We start from the raw sequence: 21101 nt of genomic DNA on the forward strand, positions 1-21101 counted from the left end.
GGACCATTACCTGCAATGTTGAGAGGAGATGGGAATCTTATTTGTTTTAGGGACTTCTGGTTGTGTAAACCGCTTTGCCGTATTTGAGGAACCCAATGCATGAACATGTCTTCCAGGATTTGTCTCTAGAAATTGTTCTCCTCACTTAGCATGGTAAACAACAACTGTGTGCTCTTGATCAAAGTAGCAGAGAGGTTGGATGCTATGCTAATGAATTTCTGATGAGTGGGGTGTTTCTTTGTTTGCATAAAAGGGAGGAATAGCCTTTTTGGAGCATTTTTGAAAGCTGGCCATTAGCTTCTGATCCTTTTGCAGTATGCCATCACAACTGGAAGGTGCAATGGATACCTTAATCAGAGTCTTTCATCATTACTCTGCTAAAGAAGGGGACAAATACAAACTCAATAAAGGAGAACTCAAACAACTTCTCACCAGTGAACTTACTGATTTCCTTGCGGTAAGAACAATTCTTCTTAGTATATTCTGTTGCTTATTTACAGTATTAGAAATAAAAATTGGGGAAGAGGAATAGCTAGTAGTTGACGTTTGAAAAACATTTGACTTCCAGATAAGCAGACATTTTCTGCAACAGCAGATACATTATAGACATGCAACTTTATGCCGCTTCCAAGAGAATGAGTTGTTAGAATTAGGTAGCCTGGCATCTTTGTTTCATTATTATGGAAAGCACAATTATCGTCTTTTTGATTTGGGAATGGGAAAATCATAAGTTGAGATCCTGCTTGTGAAGTGTGTTATTTATCCAAGTAAAGCTCAGTAACAAAATGGCATTAGTTAAGCCTAATAGTAGAATTTACCATGTATTGGAAGTATTACAGAAGAAGCTGATGCTTAATACATTATTAATTAGATAAAAATATAGGCAAAAATAAAGTTTAAGGATTTTTTTAAAAAAAGAATTAAAATACATAATTTCAGAACAAATGTGAATACCATTAAGAGGACTGAAAAAATTAAAAATATTTGCTAGAACTAAATGGCCAATGCAATAGATTCTAGGAGCAATATTGTCTTAAATGCATACTCCAAACTTGGAGATGTATAATGCAAAATATCCAATCCCAAATAGCCACCAAACTGTATTTCACTGTACAAAGCTGTTCAGAGTAAGATCTATGAACATACTTTTAAAACCCAGATAGAAATAAATTGGATTTTATCAAGTTCATCTACAATAGTCCAGCCTTTTATTTCCAGAAATACTAGCCAAATACATTTGTGAATTCATATGTTGGCCATTCTTAGATCTCAAAAGAGACAAAAAGCAAGCTCCAAAGCCTATACATAAACTTCTTATTCTGGGCAAATAGTTCAGGAATCATGCTGAAATGAATGCTACTAAAGGCAGTTGGTTTCTCAGCAGAATTGATGAAATATCTCTGCTAGGCTGATGACATAAAAAGTTAATGTCTTTTATGTCGTGTGCTGAAAAGAACTGGTACAATTTTTTAAAAATCAGCAATATAGTTACCTATATAGCAGACTAGAAGCATTTCAATCCTTGAAAAATATAACAGTATTCATAATTTTAAAATCTCATGAAATTTTAATGGTCTGCAAGAATGTCAAAATTTTGCAAGAACTCAATTAAGAAATCTGAAAAATTATGAGAGCTCAATAACATCTTACTGGATTTTGGTGGACTCTAATGAGATTTTTGTTGATTTGGAAATGTCTAAGCAATCATGTAAAAGAATGTGGTGGCACCAATTCTATAACTGACATTAGAAAAAAGCATAATAATATTTGGTTATCGTCACCAATTATATTTGGTGGAAGCTCAGGAGGAACAAAGCAGGTGGCTGTATACTCACTGTTGCCAGAGATGGGGTTGAAGACAAGTAGGTTGATTTTGTAAATTAGTCACAAGATACAATTTTCAGGTAATTCAAGATCAGTGTGGGAAAGTACAGGTCCTAGACCTATGCCACATGTGGATATTTAAGAAGTTTGTTGTTTAGTCTGACAAATTAGTTTAATAAATATTTATTTAAATGAAAACAACGTTTTCCTGAATTGCAAACAGAAATTCCAATTTCCAAACAGAAATGAACACTAGCTTCATTTTTTTGATTCAATATCTTGATAGTGATAAATTGATAATGGCTTGTATACCAATGCCGAATTTATTTGTGCAATAATTCAAAACTGACAGTAAAATATCTGTATTTGTGTGTGTAGAGAGAGGGAGAAAGGGAGGGAGGGAGGGAGGGACGGATGGAGGGAGGGAGGGAGAGAGAGAGAGAGAGAGAGAGAGAGAGAGACCATATTATTTATGAAATGAGCTGTAGCAAAAGTGGCAGGTAATTGCTAGCGGTACTTTTCTTCCTATTTAACTTTTCTCCATCCTAAATCCCTTTTATTCCCCATCATGTTCTATAGGCACCGTTGTTTTCCAATGTATTTTCAGTTGCCACATATCCTCCCAATAGCTTATCTTGCTAACCTAACAGCAATTTTTGCAGTTTCCTTTCATCTTTCCCCTTTTCTTCAAAATCTAAATTCAATTGTGAACATCTTGAATATCATATTATTTCCCAGTGCCTTATCTTATTGGCTGCTAGCATGCAAACATATGTCAAATGAAAGAGGTATTTGGCGTAATAATGACTATCAAGTCTCAGAGGATCTAACATCTTTCCAAAGCTTTTTTCTAAGGTAAACTAGCAACACTTTGTTATGTCTCCACATGATATCATAACTTTGCTATCGATGTGCATTTTATCTCTCCAGCATCCCTTTTTCTCTTCTTAAAGATGAAAATATAATTAGCCTGAAATGCCTGAAAAGGAAGTACAATTTTCAAAAATATAGTTCCTCAGCTGTACTTTACCTAATTGCCCTCCTTTTGTACTCCTTATATCCTCACTGTTTGTTCCATACATTTAAAAAAGGCCCAGAAATGTTCCATACATTTAAAACATTGCATCTGAATTTTGAAAGGCATAAATGTAGAGTATTATCAAAGATGAGCCCAAAAATATGCCAATGAACAACAGCTAAAATCAGTATGGCATTTCATTCACAGAATACTTTATTGATTTAGTCATTTGACCATATTATAAAAGTATAAAATTAATAGAAATATACAAATATATACAAAGAAAACAATAGGACATCTTCATAGTAAGTTCTCACCCTTGCAGTTAACCCCATCTGAGCTAAATATGCCATCCTCTTCAAAATGGCCTTGATATAAAGAGTGTGGTTTTAATAGTGAAATGCAGGTTCATTCCCTGCAAAAAGTAAGACAGTTCCCCAGGGTGCACCAATACTTTTTAGTTTTTAAATAAAAATCTAAATAAGCAGGCCTTTCAGCCGAATACAGCTTGCAATCAAAAAGAATATGTCCTAATGCCATGATGGCAAACCTATGGCACATGTGCCACAGGTGGCACGCAGCGCCCTCTCTGTGGGCACGCTAGCTGTCTCCCCAGTTCAGTGCTGTCGTGCATGTGTGCACACCTCCCGCCGGCCAGCTGGTAATCGGGTCTCTGCCACGCATGCGGTGGGGGCAGGGGGCATGTGGGGTACCTGCACATGGATGCGGGGGGCATGCGGGGACCCACGTACGCATGTGTGGGGGGCAGGGCGCATGCATACAATGCAATTTGGGGGTTCAGGCACACATGTATGCGCTTTGGGCACTTGGTCCGAAAAGGATTAGCCATCACTGTCCTAACGTCTTCAGTGGCTGGTGCTCCACAAATACAATCTTTCTTCAAATGGAGCTCCATGAAACCTCCCATGTCTTACCATGGACCCTAGTTCCTCAAAATGAGCTCTAGAAAAAGCTCTTCTGAGATGTTGAGGCATATAAATTGTTAAATATTTTTCTAACTGGGAGGTTAATTTATGCTGAGCTATTGAACCTATTTAAATGCTGCAGCAGCATCGTGGACATCACTGACTCTTTGTTTGAAAGCTTCCTTGGCCTGGAAATTGAATGGAGAATCCATAATGTGAGATGACATTTGAAAGTTGCCCAAGCACAAGGTACAATGGCTCTTCAAAACAACTTGGGTAATCTATGATTCACAAATTGATTTGAAAATGTATCAGTTCTAAATGTAATTTCCTATTTGTGTTAAACAAAGCGACTGCCAAGAAAAACTCCCACTATAGCAGGGGGTCCCCAATCCCCAGTCCTGGCCCACCGCTGGGCAGTAGCCCGTTAGGAACGAGGCCGTGAAAGTGGTTGGTGAATGCGTGCATGCATGAAGCTGCATTTGTGAAAGTGGCACATGTGCGCATGTGAAACCATCCCCTCTTTCCCCACTGCCACCACTTCCACCAGCCTGCTGAGCTAGAAAGATTGGAGATTGTTGCATTAAAGGACACGTTTCTGGGGAGAATGTGGTTTTTGCTGCACTATTTGTTCCTATGCCGTATTTTATTAACATTGTTCTACAGAGTTGGGGAAAGAGAGAAATATGATCTACAACAGACATCTGTAGCCTATTTATTCTAAGAAAAGTGTCATCTTAAAAATTTGCAGTCCTGTAAAAGCAGAAAGGAGAATTTTTAAAAATCAATCATCACTTTTCTTGGATTGGATTCTTTTTATCTGGTGAAGCAACTTACTAAGATATCTCCTTATTGGGTGATTTCTCACACTTTAAGCAGACTGCACAATTTTGTGCGTCAGACAAAAGTAACAAACTGTGTACTATATTTAGGCTCAGGACAAGTCCACCTGCGCTGTGAGCTTCAATTCTCCTTTCTTTGATCTTAACTAGATAATAAAGTTAAGTCATACCCTAGTGAGCAACTGTCCTTTGATATATTTTTAAGAGTTTAAATATACAGAGTCCAATTATGACCAATACGACCATATGACCAGCTTGAGAAGATCAGCCTTCTTCTCTAGACATTTTCTTACAAAATTCTCTCCCAGAGGAAGGAGATGGTTTAAAAAATTGTTTATTTTAATCACTTGCATTTGTTTTTAAATCTGGATCCTATGTGTGTGCCTGTGGGGATTTCGTGAATCAAGTGATGAGGGACGGTGGGAATTCAAACCTTCCTACCTGTGCTCAGTGGCATTGATCAAGATTGCCCCCTTTATATTATGTACTAAAAACAAAACCACAATCCTGCATGTGATGACTTTAACGCAGGGTGGGCAATGTTTTAGACTCCAGAACCACAGTTAAAGTTTTAGAGAAGAAAGAGAGACTGCAGTGAGAAGGTTGATGGCACAAAATGACTGCATCATCTTATAGGTGAGGCCAGGATTTGATTCATTTAACTGAACGACAGAAGTAGGAGAAACATTTTATTATTTATTTGTTTGTTTTATTATTTATCTATCTATATATTTATTTATTCGTTTTTCATATTCCTTAATATTCCTGCCCAGTGGCTCTGGGCCGTATACAAATATAATCAATAAAAGTAAACATTAAAATCAGAATAATTTAGGATTAAAAAATTTAAAATTATACAACATTGTAAAAATTTCAAAAGATGAAGAATTCCAAAATGATGGATTAGAAGAGGTTTTGTGGGGGTGTTTTATGGGGCCAACCAGCCCAACTCATGGTTGTGGGGTCCTTGTTTCCCCCACGCAAGGCTACGCACCCAGGTTTTGACCCCTTTGTGGAAGGCCAAAAGATTGGAGGCTTTTCTCACCTTTTGATAATAAATTGTTGGAAAGATTAAAAGTAAAATCTATACATATTGAAACTAGGGACATCTACTGAGACAAACACACGCTGCAGACGCTGTTGTGGCAATGGTAAATGTCATCGTTCATATAGAAATTCCCTGAGGTTTACAGAGAAAGCATATACATAGCCTCAAGGAACTAAAAAGAAATCTCTAATGCAACTCCCATGCCTCAAACAATTTTGTATGCTATTCTTTTTTTTTTTTTTTTTTTGCTTTTATAGTGTCAAAAGGATCCCCAGCTGGTTGATAAGATCATGCACGATCTTGATATTAACAGAGATAATGAAGTGGATTTTAATGAATATGTGGTCTTGGTCGCTGCTTTGACTGTTGCGTGCAACGATTTCTTTGAGGAGCAAATGAGGAAAAAAGGAGAATAGGAATGGTAAGTAGCACAAAGTTTAATAACTATCCTGTGTAGTTTTTCTTTTGATTAATAATTAACTTAAATAGGCTGATGTGTCTGGGATATTATGGATATTATGGCATTATTTAAGAATATGAAAGACCCTCTCAATTGAATAACCATTCAAACCAGAAATCCCAAAGTTAGAAAAGTAAAAAAAGAAAATGTCATTAAAGGCATTGCATTGAGATAAAAATTTTATTTTATAACCAAACCTTTACCATACATGACAACACTTGAAGTTTCATTCCACATCTGGCAATGGAGATATCTAGAATAGAAACTTCTGTTCTATTCTTCAGTGGTCAGAAATTATATAAATTAGCACAGAAAACTATGGCAAACCAGTTGAGGGTTTGTGACAAACTAGACTCTAATTTAAATAAAGATTCATGGACGTGTCTTCTTGTTCCTCTTTCTTTGTGCGGTAGTTTAAGTGACCACTATTTAAAGTCTTTGTTTGTGGTGTCTGCAGAATTTGTAGCAAAAGACCATCACATTTAGTGAGCCTTCAGGGTTATAACGGAAAAGCATCTCTGTAGGCTTCTAACCTGCCAGAAAGTGAGCATTCAGCTCATACAAGAACAGCACAAGAAAAATCACAGATGCTTACAATCCTCAAATGAGCATTAAAGAGACTCTAGGAGTAGCCTTTCCTGCCCTGCCCTAATTGGGAAGTTATGCTTATGTTTTCTGTACATGTTCCTTGCCACAGCTTTTTAGATGTTGGGGAAAACAGAGATTGGTAGTCTTTTAATATGTCACCAGGCTTGAAATTTTGGGCGTGGACAACCTTGAACTACGCCGCCTACGGTCTCTGACCTCAGCATAGTACACAAAATTGCTACAATGTTCTACCTGTCAATAACTACTTCAGCTTCAACCGCAATAATACACAGGCAAAGAATAGATACAAACTCAAGGTAAACCGCTCCAAACTTGATTGCAGGAAATACGACTTCAGCAATAGAGTGGTCAATGCCTGGAATGCTCTACTTGATTCCATTGTTACTTCCTCAAACCCCAATAGCTTCAACCTTAAACTGACTTCCATGGACTTTACACCATTCCTAAGAGATCTGTAAGGGGACGTGCATAAGCACACCAGTGTGCCTACTGTCCCTGTCCTACTGTCCCCATTTATTCTTACTCATTTCATGTGCTCATGTCCTTGTTTATACTTATACCTGTTATCTTGTACATGTTTGACAAACTAAATAAATAAAATAAAATAGATAATAAATCTTCTCCAAGCCCATTGTTTCCCATGTAGAGTCCTTAAGCCCTTGCTGGATGGGGAAAAGCATTGATAAGGAGTGAGAAGAATCTATCCTGGAAAAACCCTCCCTCCCAGAAAGCGATTGACTAAAGGGATTGATTTTAAATGGAAATATATACTAACAACCCCAGTAGATGGTTTGGGGAATGAGCAACAGGACCACACTGGGAGGCCCACATTCCTACTCTGGCCGGAAGAGTCAGGGCTTAATGGGCATGGTCAGGACAGCCTGATGGCACTGTGCCAACTTTTACCCAGTTGAACAGAAGATCCATTCAAGCAGAAGATGTTTTCAGACAGTCAAGGAAATACCAACACTATTTAAGTTAAAAATATTTTCATTGCATAATAACAAAATACCTTAAAAACAGTAATGCCAGTAATTAATATATAAACAATTATTTGAATTTTTTTTGTAAAAGAATCTAGGAATATATGCTACTATTAAATTGTTGGCCTAGCAGGTTGGCTTTCATTTATTGCAGGGAACATTTGGAGGGGTGTGGGAGTGTGGATGGCAGGCGCTCGGGGCCATCTTTCACATTGTGGATGCTATAATAGAGAAAAACGTTTCCTACCACAATTAAATTTGTGTCATTAATCTGAATTATGGTAGGCAGGAAAGGATTTAATTCTTGAGTAGATCTACAGAGAAGCAAATAATTATCAGGTATCTTCTTCCTGAGCTACTGAGAACACCACAAATAGACATAAATGACTTAACGTGATAACTAATTGGCCACCAGAGCAGACTTTTCAGCTCAAAACTAACCCAAGCCATTTTGACCCCTAAAGCAGAATGTCCACCATGAAAAAATTAAATCCAGGTACTTACAATCCCTGACCTTTGATAATATTCAAAGTGCTTCCTGAGGCAGCTGTTTGAGGCCGCCTAATATTGTGTAGTTGAACAAAGAAGTTGTGGGAAAAGGAGAGGAATTCAGGAATCTGCCAGCTGCATATTTTTATTTTCCAAATAGCAAAATGTCAGCTATTCTTCTTGTCCTCCATGGTGGAGAAAACAAATTAGGAGAGAAAATTTTGGATGGGAAGAATATCCAGTCTGTATTATATAATTTGCCCTTCAGGTTTAGAAATTTTCTAGAACTTAAGACTGTTTGTTCTCTCCTCCCTCCTCTCCATTTTCCAGTTTGGGCAATTACAATCTTCATGTAATGGGATGAAAACAATTCCATAGGAAACCTGGCCCCATGCCATGTAGAGCTTTAAAGGTCATAACCAACACCTTGAATTGGACTTGGAAGCAGACTGGCATCCAATGCAGCTCCTGCAGCAGAGGTGTCACCTGTATTATTTTTGAAATGCACATAACTGCCCACATGACTGCATTCTGTACCAGCTGAAGCTTCTGGATACTTTTAAACGGTAGCCCCATGTGGACTGCATCCTAATAATCAAAATGGAAGTTGACCAGGCATGAGTGACTGAACCTCCCTATCCAAGAAAAGGCATAACTGGTGCACAGTATGAAGTTCAGCAAAGGCCTCCTTGCTTCGGCCATTAACTGCTGTTCAAGCGAAGCTATGAATCCAAAAGAAATCCCAGATTACACATTGGGTTTGTTTTAGTAGTGCAGCCCTTCAATATCAAATTGAGGGACCCACTCATAGCCACCCTATCTTACCAGGTTCACCTGAAGTTGTTTCATTGTTAGATTGTTTCCCAGATCAAAATTGATTGTTTCATAGAACAAAAACCAAAAACCAAAATCAGTTGGGATTTCGAGAAACAGAGTAGCAAAGAGAATTATTATCATTATTATAGACAATGATGTTGTCTCACTAAACCACCATTTTCCATATACTGTATTTGTGAAATGTATTAATTTCATAAAGATAGAATGTAAGGTAATATCTCAAAAACAACTTTATTATTTTATTTTTGTCTTGGTGCTTTTGAGTCATTCTTGACTCCTGGCAACTACTTGGACAAGTTCCATGTAGTTTCTTAAGATTTTCAGAAGTGGTTTCCTACTTCTAGGGCTAAGAGAAAGTGACTGGCCCAAAGTCACCCAGCTAGAACTCACAGTTTTCTGGTTGGTAACAAGACGCCTTAAATGAGCGGTCCCCAATCCTTCCAACTCTGTGGCAGCCCCAATGGCAGGTGGGGGGTGAGGAGAAGGGATTGTTTTGTGTACGTTGCTTGCACAAATGCAGCTTCTTGTGTTTCCCCACTTGCCCAACACTTGCAGGGCCTGGTTCCCAATGGGGCATGGCCTGGTTCCCAAGGGGGGGTGGCCTGGCACCAGACTGCAGACAGGGGTTGGGGACCCCTGCCTTAAATCACTACACCAAACTGAAGTTTAAAGGCTTTTAAAATTTTCCTGATACCTGTATTTCTATCTATAACCTAACCTATTTTTCATGCGAACATTTTTTTTACTCCTACTTTTAAGCATACAGCAATTTTAAAATGAATAGTTTTCATCTCCTAAGTTTGATTGCTTCATATTTCTTTCTCTGCACCGCAGGCCAGAACTACCTTTTCGACGTGATGGGAGAAAATAACTTCAGCTGAAGTAGATTTCATCTCTTCTGTTCCCCCATTCCCCTTGGTATTGATGTTTGGCATTCTCTTCTCTTCTAATAATATATATTTTCTCAACAATATTGTCATTTTTTCCTTTTATATCAGTGCATGTAAACAGCTTATTCATAAGTGAAGTGCATTGGTAAGTCTGTCAATTTAGCATTTGTGAACACAAATGGGGATGTAAATACATTTATTATATGTATTGGATTTATTTCCATATTAGATTTGATATTGTTGCATGCTGCCTTGCCACTGTGATTGGATTCAAGAAAAAGATAAAATAGAAGCTCAGAGTCCCAAATAATTGTCTAAAAGAGATTTTTTTGGGGGGGAGGGAATAGTGGTTTCTTACATTTAGACACACCATTTTGTGCTTAATTTGTGGAGATGGTTATAATGCAGGGGTGTCAAACACATGTCATCATGGCAGTGTCATGTGATGTATCCCCCACTTCGCTAAACTGGTAATGGCTGTGGCCACAGCATGATGCATCTGGCCCATGGGCCATGAGTTTGACAACCCTGCTATAGTGGGATTACTTAGCTTTTCCACAGCTGAAGCATTGCACAGCAGTGTTCTAAGATGGCTAACCCAGAACATTTGCTGTTTGTTAATACATCATAGCTCAAGTATAGAACCAGCAAAGAGCAACCAAATAACATTTCTCCAGATACTGCCAGCAGTAAGGAGAATTCAGCAGCTGATCAGCTCTTCTCTCTGGTAAAAAATTATAGTATAAATATTGTCTACTGAAGCCTTTCTTAGCTGGTGGCACTCTTGCTAAATGGCAGCCACAGCAGGTGTAATCAGTCCCAAAGTATCAATGCATTGGAAGGAACTTTGGGGAAAAGCTTCCCCATCATTCTAACTCCCAAGGGCCTCCCTACCGGTAGCAACTCTCCTCTGGCTGCGGCTTGCCTGTTTGTTTGGCAAGAGTGCATCCTTCTCAGCCAAACAGTGGATGCAGCCACCTAATATTACTTCGTACATTCTGGAAATTTATTTTTATTTATTTATTATATCCCACTTGTATTATGCTTAAGGAATCCCATACATGACCACACATTTTGTTGCGAATAAAGATGATGCTGGTACTTACTCTGTAACATATTTCTCATTTATTTATTTTGAATTAAGGGAATTGTTAAAATAGTAAAAGTCATGAGTGACAGGAATAATGGTGGATGCCAACCAGTGCTCACTTTTGGGACACACTGATGCCCTTCAGCATCAGATAATTTACCTGCAATTTAATCCAAAGACAACAAATGCATCCCTTAATACATCTGACTCAGATAGAATCCCCTAATAGGCTTAGCATTAATGGGTTATGGAGAGTGAAAGGGGAATAAGTATGTGTCTTATTACACCACTCTGGCTTCTTATATACACCCGTGGACTAGCATTCATAATACCTTCCCAGTGACCTCTGGCTGAAATCTCAATTTCTTTTCTTGAGAAACTTCGATACATTAATCCCTTTGCATGTCACTCTATTCACAGGATCCAGAAACAGCCTTTCCTTCTCATCTTTCTCCCCCACCCCGAACTGCCTTTCTTGATTAATTCAGCTAAAAGGTGCCCTCAGACTATTTGTTGTTTAATTTTAGATGTTTTGGCTTTAGAATACTATTATTGTAAAAATGGTCTTATTTTTTTCCTGGTGAAACTTTATTTCCTTTATATTTTTTGGTCATGTTTTTAAAATGTGCAATAAAGTACTAGACAAATTTTGGTATGGGCATTTTTGAATATAGGTTCTGATAAACATGTTCATTAAGTGGAAAAACAGGCCTTTCTAGTTCCACAATTTAACCCCAGCTCCTTTATTAAAATTATACATGTAATAATGTAGAACACACATGAAACCTGGTATTCAGCCAGTTCTATCCGGCTTAGGTGAACTGGTAGCTGCAGCTGCGGGAGGCTCCGCCCACCCACCTGGACGTCATCACGTCCCGTTTTTGACAATCTGTGCATGCATAGAAGGCTCTGCGCATGCACGGATGTAGGTCCTGCGCATGCGCGCGCGGTCACATTTGCAAACCATAGCGAAGGTAAGTGAACACCACCCCTGGTAAATACATGTAGCCCCAGTAAGAGGTAGTAGAACGAGTGTATTCTGAGAATTGATTTAATGCTTGGAGTGAATTTTTGTATGTACTTTCTTCAAAAGGAAAGTTACAATCCATTACTCTTTGCTCTAGACATTTTAATGCTACTTTTCTATTAGATCAGTTGAAGAGACAGAGCAAGGTAGGCAATGTCAGAGAAAGGCTGAAGATTTATTGGCTTCTTTAATTAAATCACTCTATAGTCATGAAGTTAGTCTAGTCTTTGTCTTTGAACAATGAAGTCAGGACTTCATGTGTGGGCCTAGCCAGACATTTCGGCTCTGCCATTAAACACTTAAATTAAGAAAGTTGTTTATATCAGAGAACCTACTCAAAAAAAAATCAATAGAAGAGCAAAAGCTATTTATGGTCTAATATCCTTTCTTTTACATTCGAGACCAGTAAAAGATACAGCAATGTCAAACAAGTGTGTCTTAAGTTCTTATAGAGTTCAGATTGTATTAAATGCCGATAACTGAGTGGAAAAAAAACCAAACTTGTTTAGAATCCACATTCAATGACATGTAGATATTTATACATCATTAAAAATAAAACCCAAAGCAGGAAATAATCACCTTTTGTGTCTGTTTAAATAGACTTTAAGAAGCACTTGGAGAAAATTACTCATTTAACAGCATTGTAGTAAGTCACTATTAATACACCTTTGCAATCATTGTTGTAGCCAAGGATTATAATAAGGTTTTGTTAACATTATACTCCAATGGTTAACATCTAAATTTATAGTCTCTCCAAGTCACATCATCTTTTCATCTTTTGGCATTAGCAGCATTATGAGCACATAACTGTGTCCAAAAGATATAAGATAGCATAAAAATATGGTAAGGGGAAAAAAGTAAAATTTGCAAGCAAAAATATGCCCAAGCTGTGAACTAAAAAAATATCTCTCAGACTTAAATGAAGATAAAATGAACTTAAAACTAGGAAAATGTAAAATGGATGGAAAATAAAAGTAACAGTTTTGCCCACATCAATCTTCAGCTAGTGCTAGGTGTAAAGATGCAGGTAAAAATTTGCTGCAAATGCCAACTTCAGATTTGTAGTTGTGGAAGCAATTATTAGAGAACATCCCATGGAGACGCACATCTGTTTGTATTCTGCTATTCATTTTTCCACACATTACCTCAGTGGTGAAATTCAAATTTTTTTACTACTGGTTCTCTGGGCGTAGCTTGGTGGGCATGGCAGGGGAAGGATACTGCAAAATCTCCATTCCCACCCCACTCTGGGACTAGCCAGAGGTGGTATTTGCTGGTTCTTCAGATTTCTGCTGCCGGTTCTCCATAACCTGTCAGAACCTGCTGGATTTCACCCCTGCATCATCTCTAACCAAAACCAGCCGAGAAGAACATTTGGATTCGACCACTATGCCAAAAACGAAGTTCAGTTCACCTGTCTTGGGGAGACAAATGGAATGGTAGGAAGAATCAGTCAAGACCAACTACATATCACATTATTTACTATACTGTATCTTAGAGTAGCAAAAACTTCTCAAAGACGTTTTAGCTATTGATAATGCTTTTTCAATATGATGTCTCCAGAGGATTTTTGATTATCAGTCTACTAATGTATTGTTTATTTTTCAGAAATAATTTAGTTGATTTACATCATGACAAGTGATGTAAAAATGCATTGATGTGCAATGGCTTGTTTTCAAGAAAATAAGCAAGTCTGTTAATGTTTTCTGCTGGATATTACTACACAAATGTTATCCTTTTTAATCTATATTTTCATGATATGACAGAGTTTGTTTCCTAGCCCCATTTGGAGACTGGAGTTTCCTTTAAGGGAAGGATAATTTCCCATAGACGAGATTATTTGTAGTTTGGGGTTCAACTGTGGGGTCCTTGGTGCTCTCTGAGCTTGGTTGTCTTCTTGTAGATATTTCATTACCGAACTAGGTAACACTGTCAGTGCTAGCCTTTAACTTTCTCATTTGGAACTTGAGTGAGTGAACACATAAGGAAACAGATTTTCACTATAAGGAAATAATTGCACATTCCCACTTGAATCATGGAACGCTATAAGGGGAAGAATATGATGAGATAAACAATGTCCATAAAATACCCTGTATTTTTTTTAGTGATCAGTTTCATTTAGGAATGTAGAAATGTATCAGATTTATTTCTCTTAATTTGTCATTCTTGCAGATGTCAGTTTCAATTGAGGGGATCTTATTTTTTTTCTGATTGTCCTATTTCTATGCCAATTTATTCCTTAAGTTCAGTTTGCAGTTCTATAGAAGTTTGCACATCCCTAACATTTCTATATTTTTTCATCAATATATGCAGAATTTCCCATAATACACATTATTTCTAAATTAGTAAACTAATTTTTTTTTTAATTTACATTTATATCCCGCCCTTCTCTGAAGACTCAGGGCAGCTTACAGGTGTGTAAGGCAATAGTCTCATTCTATTTGTATATTTACAAAGTCAACTTATTGCCCCCCCAACAATCTGGGTCCTCATTTTACCTACCTTATAAAGGATGGAAGGCTGAGTCAACCTTGGGCCTGGTGGGATTCGAGCCTGCAGTAATTTCAGGCTGCTGTGTTTTAATAACAGGCTATCTTACAGCCTGAGCCACCACGGCCCTTTGCAAGATTTAGAAAAATGGCAATGTTGTATAACTGAACTAAGTTGTATACTGTTTGAAAAACTAATGAAAAACTAGATTGGTTCACTTTCGAAGGAAAATTAAAAATATTTTCCTTTACTTAATTCTATTATATCTTGAATTGTAAAAAGCAAAGTTGGGCTCTGATCCATGGTGATTATGCTTATTTTTATTTGCAGTTTGTTGAGTATATGAGTATATCCCATTGAGTTCAGTGGGATAAACGTCTTTTATTGCAGCTGTTCTTAGATTAGAACAACTGTTCCAATGTTTCCATTCTATGTACCTTGGGACTGGGACCCCCATAATTCCCAGCAAGATAGCTGAAAGTTATCATCCCAAAATATCTAGAAGGTTTCTGGTTGAGGAAAAATCTGTAATTTCAGAGGAATAATAATTTTTAATTAGTATATTTAAAAATCTTACTTCGTGTAATTGTATTGCAATAAGGAGGGAAAGAAGGGACACGGTGGCTCAGTGGCTAAAACACTGAGTTTGTTGATCGAAAGGTCGGTAGTTCAGTGGTTCAAATCCCTAGTGCCACGTAATGGGGTGAGCTCCCGTTACTTGTCCCAGCTTCTGCCAACCTAGAAGTTCGAAAGCACGTAAAAAATGCAAGTAGAAAAATAGGGACTACCTTTGGTGGAAAGGTAACAGTGTTCCATGCGCCTTTGGCATTTAGTCATGCCGGCCACATGACCATGGAGACGTCTTCGGACAGCGCTGGTTCTTCGGCTTTGAAACGGAGATGAGCACCGCCCACTAGAGTCGGAAACGACTACACATATACGCGAGGGGAAGCTTTACCTTTACCTTTACTTTAAGAAGGGAAAATACAGGGCAGTGTAATGTTGGTATTGAGAGGACATTGAGGGTCCTAGTTCAGCAAAATCACCCAACCTTCTTTACAAGGCTCTTGCCTTAATTTTTAAAAGCTGTTTAATGCGAATATAGTCCAGCTGGTTGCAGCAAAGTAGAGAAATAAATAAAGGAGCCAAGTTATGGTGCAAAGGGGCAGAATATTGCCAGGAGAAATTAGGAAGTTAACATGAGGGTTAGGGATCTGGTTGCACAGGCTGTAAGTGGAAGAAATCATATAGAAAAGAAATTGGGTCTTTGGGGATGTTAAGGCACATAGTGGGAAAGAGTGGCATCTACTTGTTGAGTAGAAAGAGCTGAGTCAATAAAGAAGTCGGAACTAGACACCTACAGGAAATGAAACTTATCAATTAAGGAACATATAAAAGACTCTTTTATATATAAGGTATAAAAGACTGATATAAAAACTTGGCATTCAGACAAATCAGCCATCAATAGACACTTAGAGATAAACCACATTTACACACCATTCAAAAGAGACAATAAAAAAGCTAAGAAGGAAATAAAAGATTAGAGCACACATCCTTTTCAACAACCAAAACCCAGATAAGCAAAGATTAACACCAGACAAATAATCCAGGAGAAAGCAATGCCCTAATCAAAGAACTATCAATGAGAAAATTGCAAACATACACATGCACATGTGTGCACACACACACTAACTGGCAGGATAAGCTAGTGTATATAAACTGAGAGCAAATCCCACACTCACTAGCTAGCCCCAAGGACTCCACAGTTCAATCCTGACCTAGATATATTAGTTTCCTTTCATTATATCCAATTAATATAGTTATTACATACTTATGCTTATATATATGCTTATATATTATATAGTTATTTTCATGTTTATGCTTATATATACTGTTGTGACAAAATAAATAAATAAATAAAATAAATAGTTTCTGTTGAAAAGACTTTGAAGCTATGGGTGTAGTCTCAGGCCTAGACAAAGGTCCATAGACAGAGACAAACACACACATACACATACAAGAAAAAGCACAGCTTGGAGGTATAGTTGGAAAGAATGAGAAGTTAATTTGGAAACCAAACAAAGACAAAGGGAGTAAAGACAATTTGTGAGTCAATCAGAGACAAAGGGGAAAAACACAAGTGAAGGGGGAGACAGGCAATTTGTTTAGATCTAGAAGATGGGCTGGCAGTTTCATCAGAGAGGGAGTCATCTTATGGATCAGCAGGGGAAGGTTTAGAGGACTGAGAAGAAACAGATTGAATTCAGGAGGATATCCAGGCTGAGAAGGAGGATTAAGTACTTGAAGAAACTATGAAGAGAACTAGGACTGTAATATGAGATTTTACAAAGACATTTTTTCTCTTGAAATGTACTGTAAATTTAAGGAGATCCTTCTGAGCAAGCCTCCATCCCACTGATTTCAATAGTTTACTGACTGAAAATTATTCTTGTACCTGCCTAATACTGTCTATATATCTATATGGTTATTATTTTGCTCATTAAAATAGCAAAGTAGCTTTTGTCTGACCATAACTAGAGATATCTACTTTTTTTAAATTGGATGATCCATCAGGGAGAGAGAAAATCACCTCTTAGATGCTCCCCACCCACCTACCCAAAAGGATGGTTGAAGGCCAATAAAAGAATGATAGAATTGGTTTCCAGCTGGCCCCAAGCTTCAGTGCCTGAATTTACCTTCCACAATCTTTGGGGGGGGGGTGTATGTGTGCATGTGTGTGAAATACTGTAAAAGCCTGTAAGAACTGCCTAAAGTCTAGTGCAAGACCAGATTAGAGACAAGGAACTGAGAGGTGGGAATTCGAAAGACCTTTTGCCAATGGTAAACTGGTCCTCTTGAAGCTTAAACTGCTGAATTCTAGTATCACAAACCACCAAAATGAAGTTTTGCTATTTGAGGTGTGCTTCTGCTCAGCCAAAAGTAAATCAGCTGAATTTAGCTGTTGGATTTTTGAGTGCAGCAATAATCTAGGAAAAATGTCAAGCCCTATACAAAATTACTTGTCATGTCAGAAATCACTAAAATTGGTTCATTAAAACGTCAAGGATTTATAGAGCAAAGAGAAAGAAATAATAATGGATTTTGTTTAGCTGGTGCTGAAAACATGGGCAAAGTATATCATAACAGTAGTGTCTGACACAATGGCAATTATTTTTCTGGTATTTTATCACAGAAAGTAAAATAGTTGAATTATATTCCATACAAACAAGTTATGACAAACACAGTAGAGTGAAACTTGAGGGCACTTCCTCACCATACATTCCTCTTATTTGTTTTTTTTATCTTTTGTAAGCAATAACTAGAGGGATGCAGTGGCTCAGCAGCTAAGACCCTGAGCTTGTCGATCAAAAGGTCGGCAGTTCGAATCCCTAGTGCCACATAATGGGGTAAGCTCCCGTTACTTGTCCCAGCTTCTACCAACCTAGCAGTTTGAAAGCACTTAAAAAAATGCAAGTAGAAAAATAGGGACCACCTTTGGTGGGAAGGTAACTGTGCTCTGTGTGCCTTTGGGGTTTAGTCATGCCGGACACATGACCACGGAGACATCTTTGGACAGCGCTGGCTCTTCAGCTTTCAAATGGAGATGAGCACCACCCTGTAGAGTGGGGAATGACTAGCACATATGTGCAAGGGGAACCTTTACCTTTACTGTTAAGCAATAACTAGACAACTTTTTAGCTGGACGCAAAGAAACCCAAGTAGAATGGAGAACTGTAGGAGTGTGAAATTGAAAATGCTTGCTAATCAGATTAGATTTGCATACATTCATTTTGGTTTTTAGTGATCATCACACTACATACCTTGTCAAAGAGTATTGAATCAGGTTTGGATAGATGAATTCCTAAAGTATCTCCAGAAAAGACTCTTGATTACTGTATACTGCTCAAAAAGCACTGTCAACTTATTTTCTACTTTATTTTTTCTACATTTATTTTATGTTACTGTTTAGGCTTTAGTAATATCACCAGTGAAATCATGTGACTGTTCAATAAAAAAATCAGACATTAAAAGCATGCAATATCTAGTATTGTGACTCTATTTTTCCCATTTTTTTAAAATCATGAATGCAGCTCTGAGTGTCCCTAAGTATATTTCTCAGCTTTATAATTTTGTATGCTTTGTGATGCAGAAAATATATTTAAGCATCACAACTGGTGCTGCATTTTTTTTCAGGAATGACTTGAAGTCTCCATATCCCACGGTGTCATGAAAAAAATGAATGCAATTTGTGTTGTTGCTATATTTTTAAAGCATTAAATTGGCTAAAGTAACACGATATTGTTATTTTGTGTTTGCTGTTTGCTGTTGTCTTTTTCTTAATTGAATTTAATATGCTGTCTGAGGTCGAAGCGGCTCTTTTTTGCATAATTATGTGGTTTCTTTTTCAAGAATTATTAACAATGTGAAATGTATTTTTATTCAAATGTTGTAGATTTATATTGATAATTGTTGTAAATTACAAAAGTGATTGTGGTAGGACCATAAAAATCAAATACAGTGCCTGCTTTCTAGGAAATAAATCCCATACAGATCAGTGAGAAAAATTAAAATTGGTTTAGTTTATTGATTTTGGTGATGGCTCATTAGAAAATAAATCACTTACAAGTAAATCACTAATGAAGAGTTAATCCATAATGAAGAAATAAGAAAAAACCCCACAACCACTAACTGTTGTTCCAAAGTATAGATCTTTCTTCTAGACATAATGAAATGTAGCCAATACAGTGAAAGTACACCTTGACCAGAATTCATTGAGTCCTATAAATGTTACCATCTGTGAGCTAATGTCTGCTTCAAAGTTTTATTTCTTAACATAAATTTGGGCATCATTTTATATCTCTTCCATTCAGCTAATTCACTGATAATTTGCTCTAATTTTAATGGTTTTTCCACTTTGATATATTCAATTTATAGTATTCCATTTCAAAGCCTTTATTTGTATTCTACAAAATAAATGTAACTTGTAGCTCATAAAGCGCCTTATAACTAAAGATAGTTGGTCATGGCAATTTATGGAGTGTCTTACATTCCATTTCAGCTTTTTCTATTTCATTTGTGGTACCTGCTGACCAGGGGTGAAATCTTGCAGATTCTGGAAAACCAGTAGCAGAAATTTTGAGTACTTTGGAGAACCGGCAAATACCACCTCTGGCTGGCCCCAGAGTGGGGTTGGAATGGAGATTTTGCAATATCCTTCCCCTGGAGTGGAGTGGGAATGGAGTTTTTGTAATATCCTTCCCCTCAGGAGTGGGGAGGGAATGGAGATTTTGCAGTATCCTTCCCCTGCCACACCCACCAACCACACCACACCCACCAAGCCACGCCCACAGAACCTGTAGTAAAAAAAAAATGGATTTCACACTACTACTGACTCCTGCAATGGCCCCTCTGGAGCCCTGAAAGTAATTCCAGTGCATTCTACGTGCTTGGGTTACAGCCATCCAAACTCTCTTTTCTTCATTGCCCCCCAAATAACAATTCTGTGAATAGAGTGGAATCAAGAGAGAGCAAATGTCCATTCTCCCAATGAACTTGTATGGCTGAGGACGGACTTGTATCTGAGTCTTCAGCACAGACCATGGCCAGGTCTGCACAGGTTTCAAGATTTGTCTGGATGGCATTTTTGAAAAGATATAAATGCAAATCCTAAACCAAGTCTCCCTTGAGCAAAAATCAAAATGATGATCCTTTTAAAAAGGTGAAACTAGAATTAATCAGATTATTTTAGAATAGCAGTAAGGTTTATTATTCAACATTAATGCAAGTATTGCCCTGTCTAGTCCACTGCTGGCTATCTCCATTCAGGACACACCACCGTTTATGATGAGAGTAGCACTATAACAATAAAGCAATGTATAGAAAGTATATTCTTCTTACAAATTGCTCTTTTGCTTGTAGCGATAGAAGCCCAGATGGTGCCTAACATTTTAGGAATTTTAGATTCAGCTGTAAGTCTGCTGCTGAATGTGCACCTCTAAGAATAAGTTCCAATCAAAGGCTCTTTGTGTGTGTGTGTGTGTGTGTGTGTGTGTGTGTGTGTGTGTGTGTGTGTGTGATGTGCGTGCATTCATGCTTGTGTGTAGGTTTGTGTGGATATATATGCATTTAATAGGTTGTTAGTAATAAAGAGAGTGCTGTTGCAATGACAAAATGACAAAAAGCCATTTCCACCTGACATTTGGACTTATTCCCTTAAGATGAAATTGCTTTACTTTATATAGAATCCTATACTTAAAATAGTTAAGCCATAACACCATGTAATACTGTAAATCACATTAAAAAGAAAAATAATGTATTACATGGTGTTTGGGTGTAAATATTTTGTGTAGGCATCAGCTTGCCAAGAAATATTCAGTTATTTAGCAAAATAGAAGTCTAACATTTAATGTTTAGAGAGAGGGCAAGAGCATGTGGTATACACTAAGCCACAGAGTTGCATCTCAATCAACTACAATGGCAAATAACACCCATATGAATTGGCCTGAGACTGTGTTGAATTCAAGCAACCCCTGGCCAAGATCTTGTGCAAGAAGGCAATGTTTTCAGG

General features: G+C 37.5%; 1 protein-coding gene across 1 annotated transcript; it reads left to right on the top strand.

The window, feature by feature from the left end:
• The first annotated feature begins 316 nt into the window (after positions 1–316).
• S100Z (S100 calcium binding protein Z) lies at positions 317–11594 on the top strand. The gene is made up of 3 exons (XM_058170056.1): positions 317–457; positions 5916–6079; positions 9871–11594. The coding sequence occupies exons 1-2, from the start codon at positions 317–319 to the stop codon at positions 6072–6074; spliced, it is 300 nt and encodes a 99-aa protein (XP_058026039.1). The 3' UTR covers positions 6075–6079; positions 9871–11594.
• Positions 11595–21101: the final 9507 nt, after the last annotated feature.

This window comes from Ahaetulla prasina, chromosome 2, assembly GCF_028640845.1.
Source record: "Ahaetulla prasina isolate Xishuangbanna chromosome 2, ASM2864084v1, whole genome shotgun sequence".
In the NCBI taxonomy this organism is placed as follows: domain Eukaryota; kingdom Metazoa; phylum Chordata; class Lepidosauria; order Squamata; family Colubridae; genus Ahaetulla; species Ahaetulla prasina.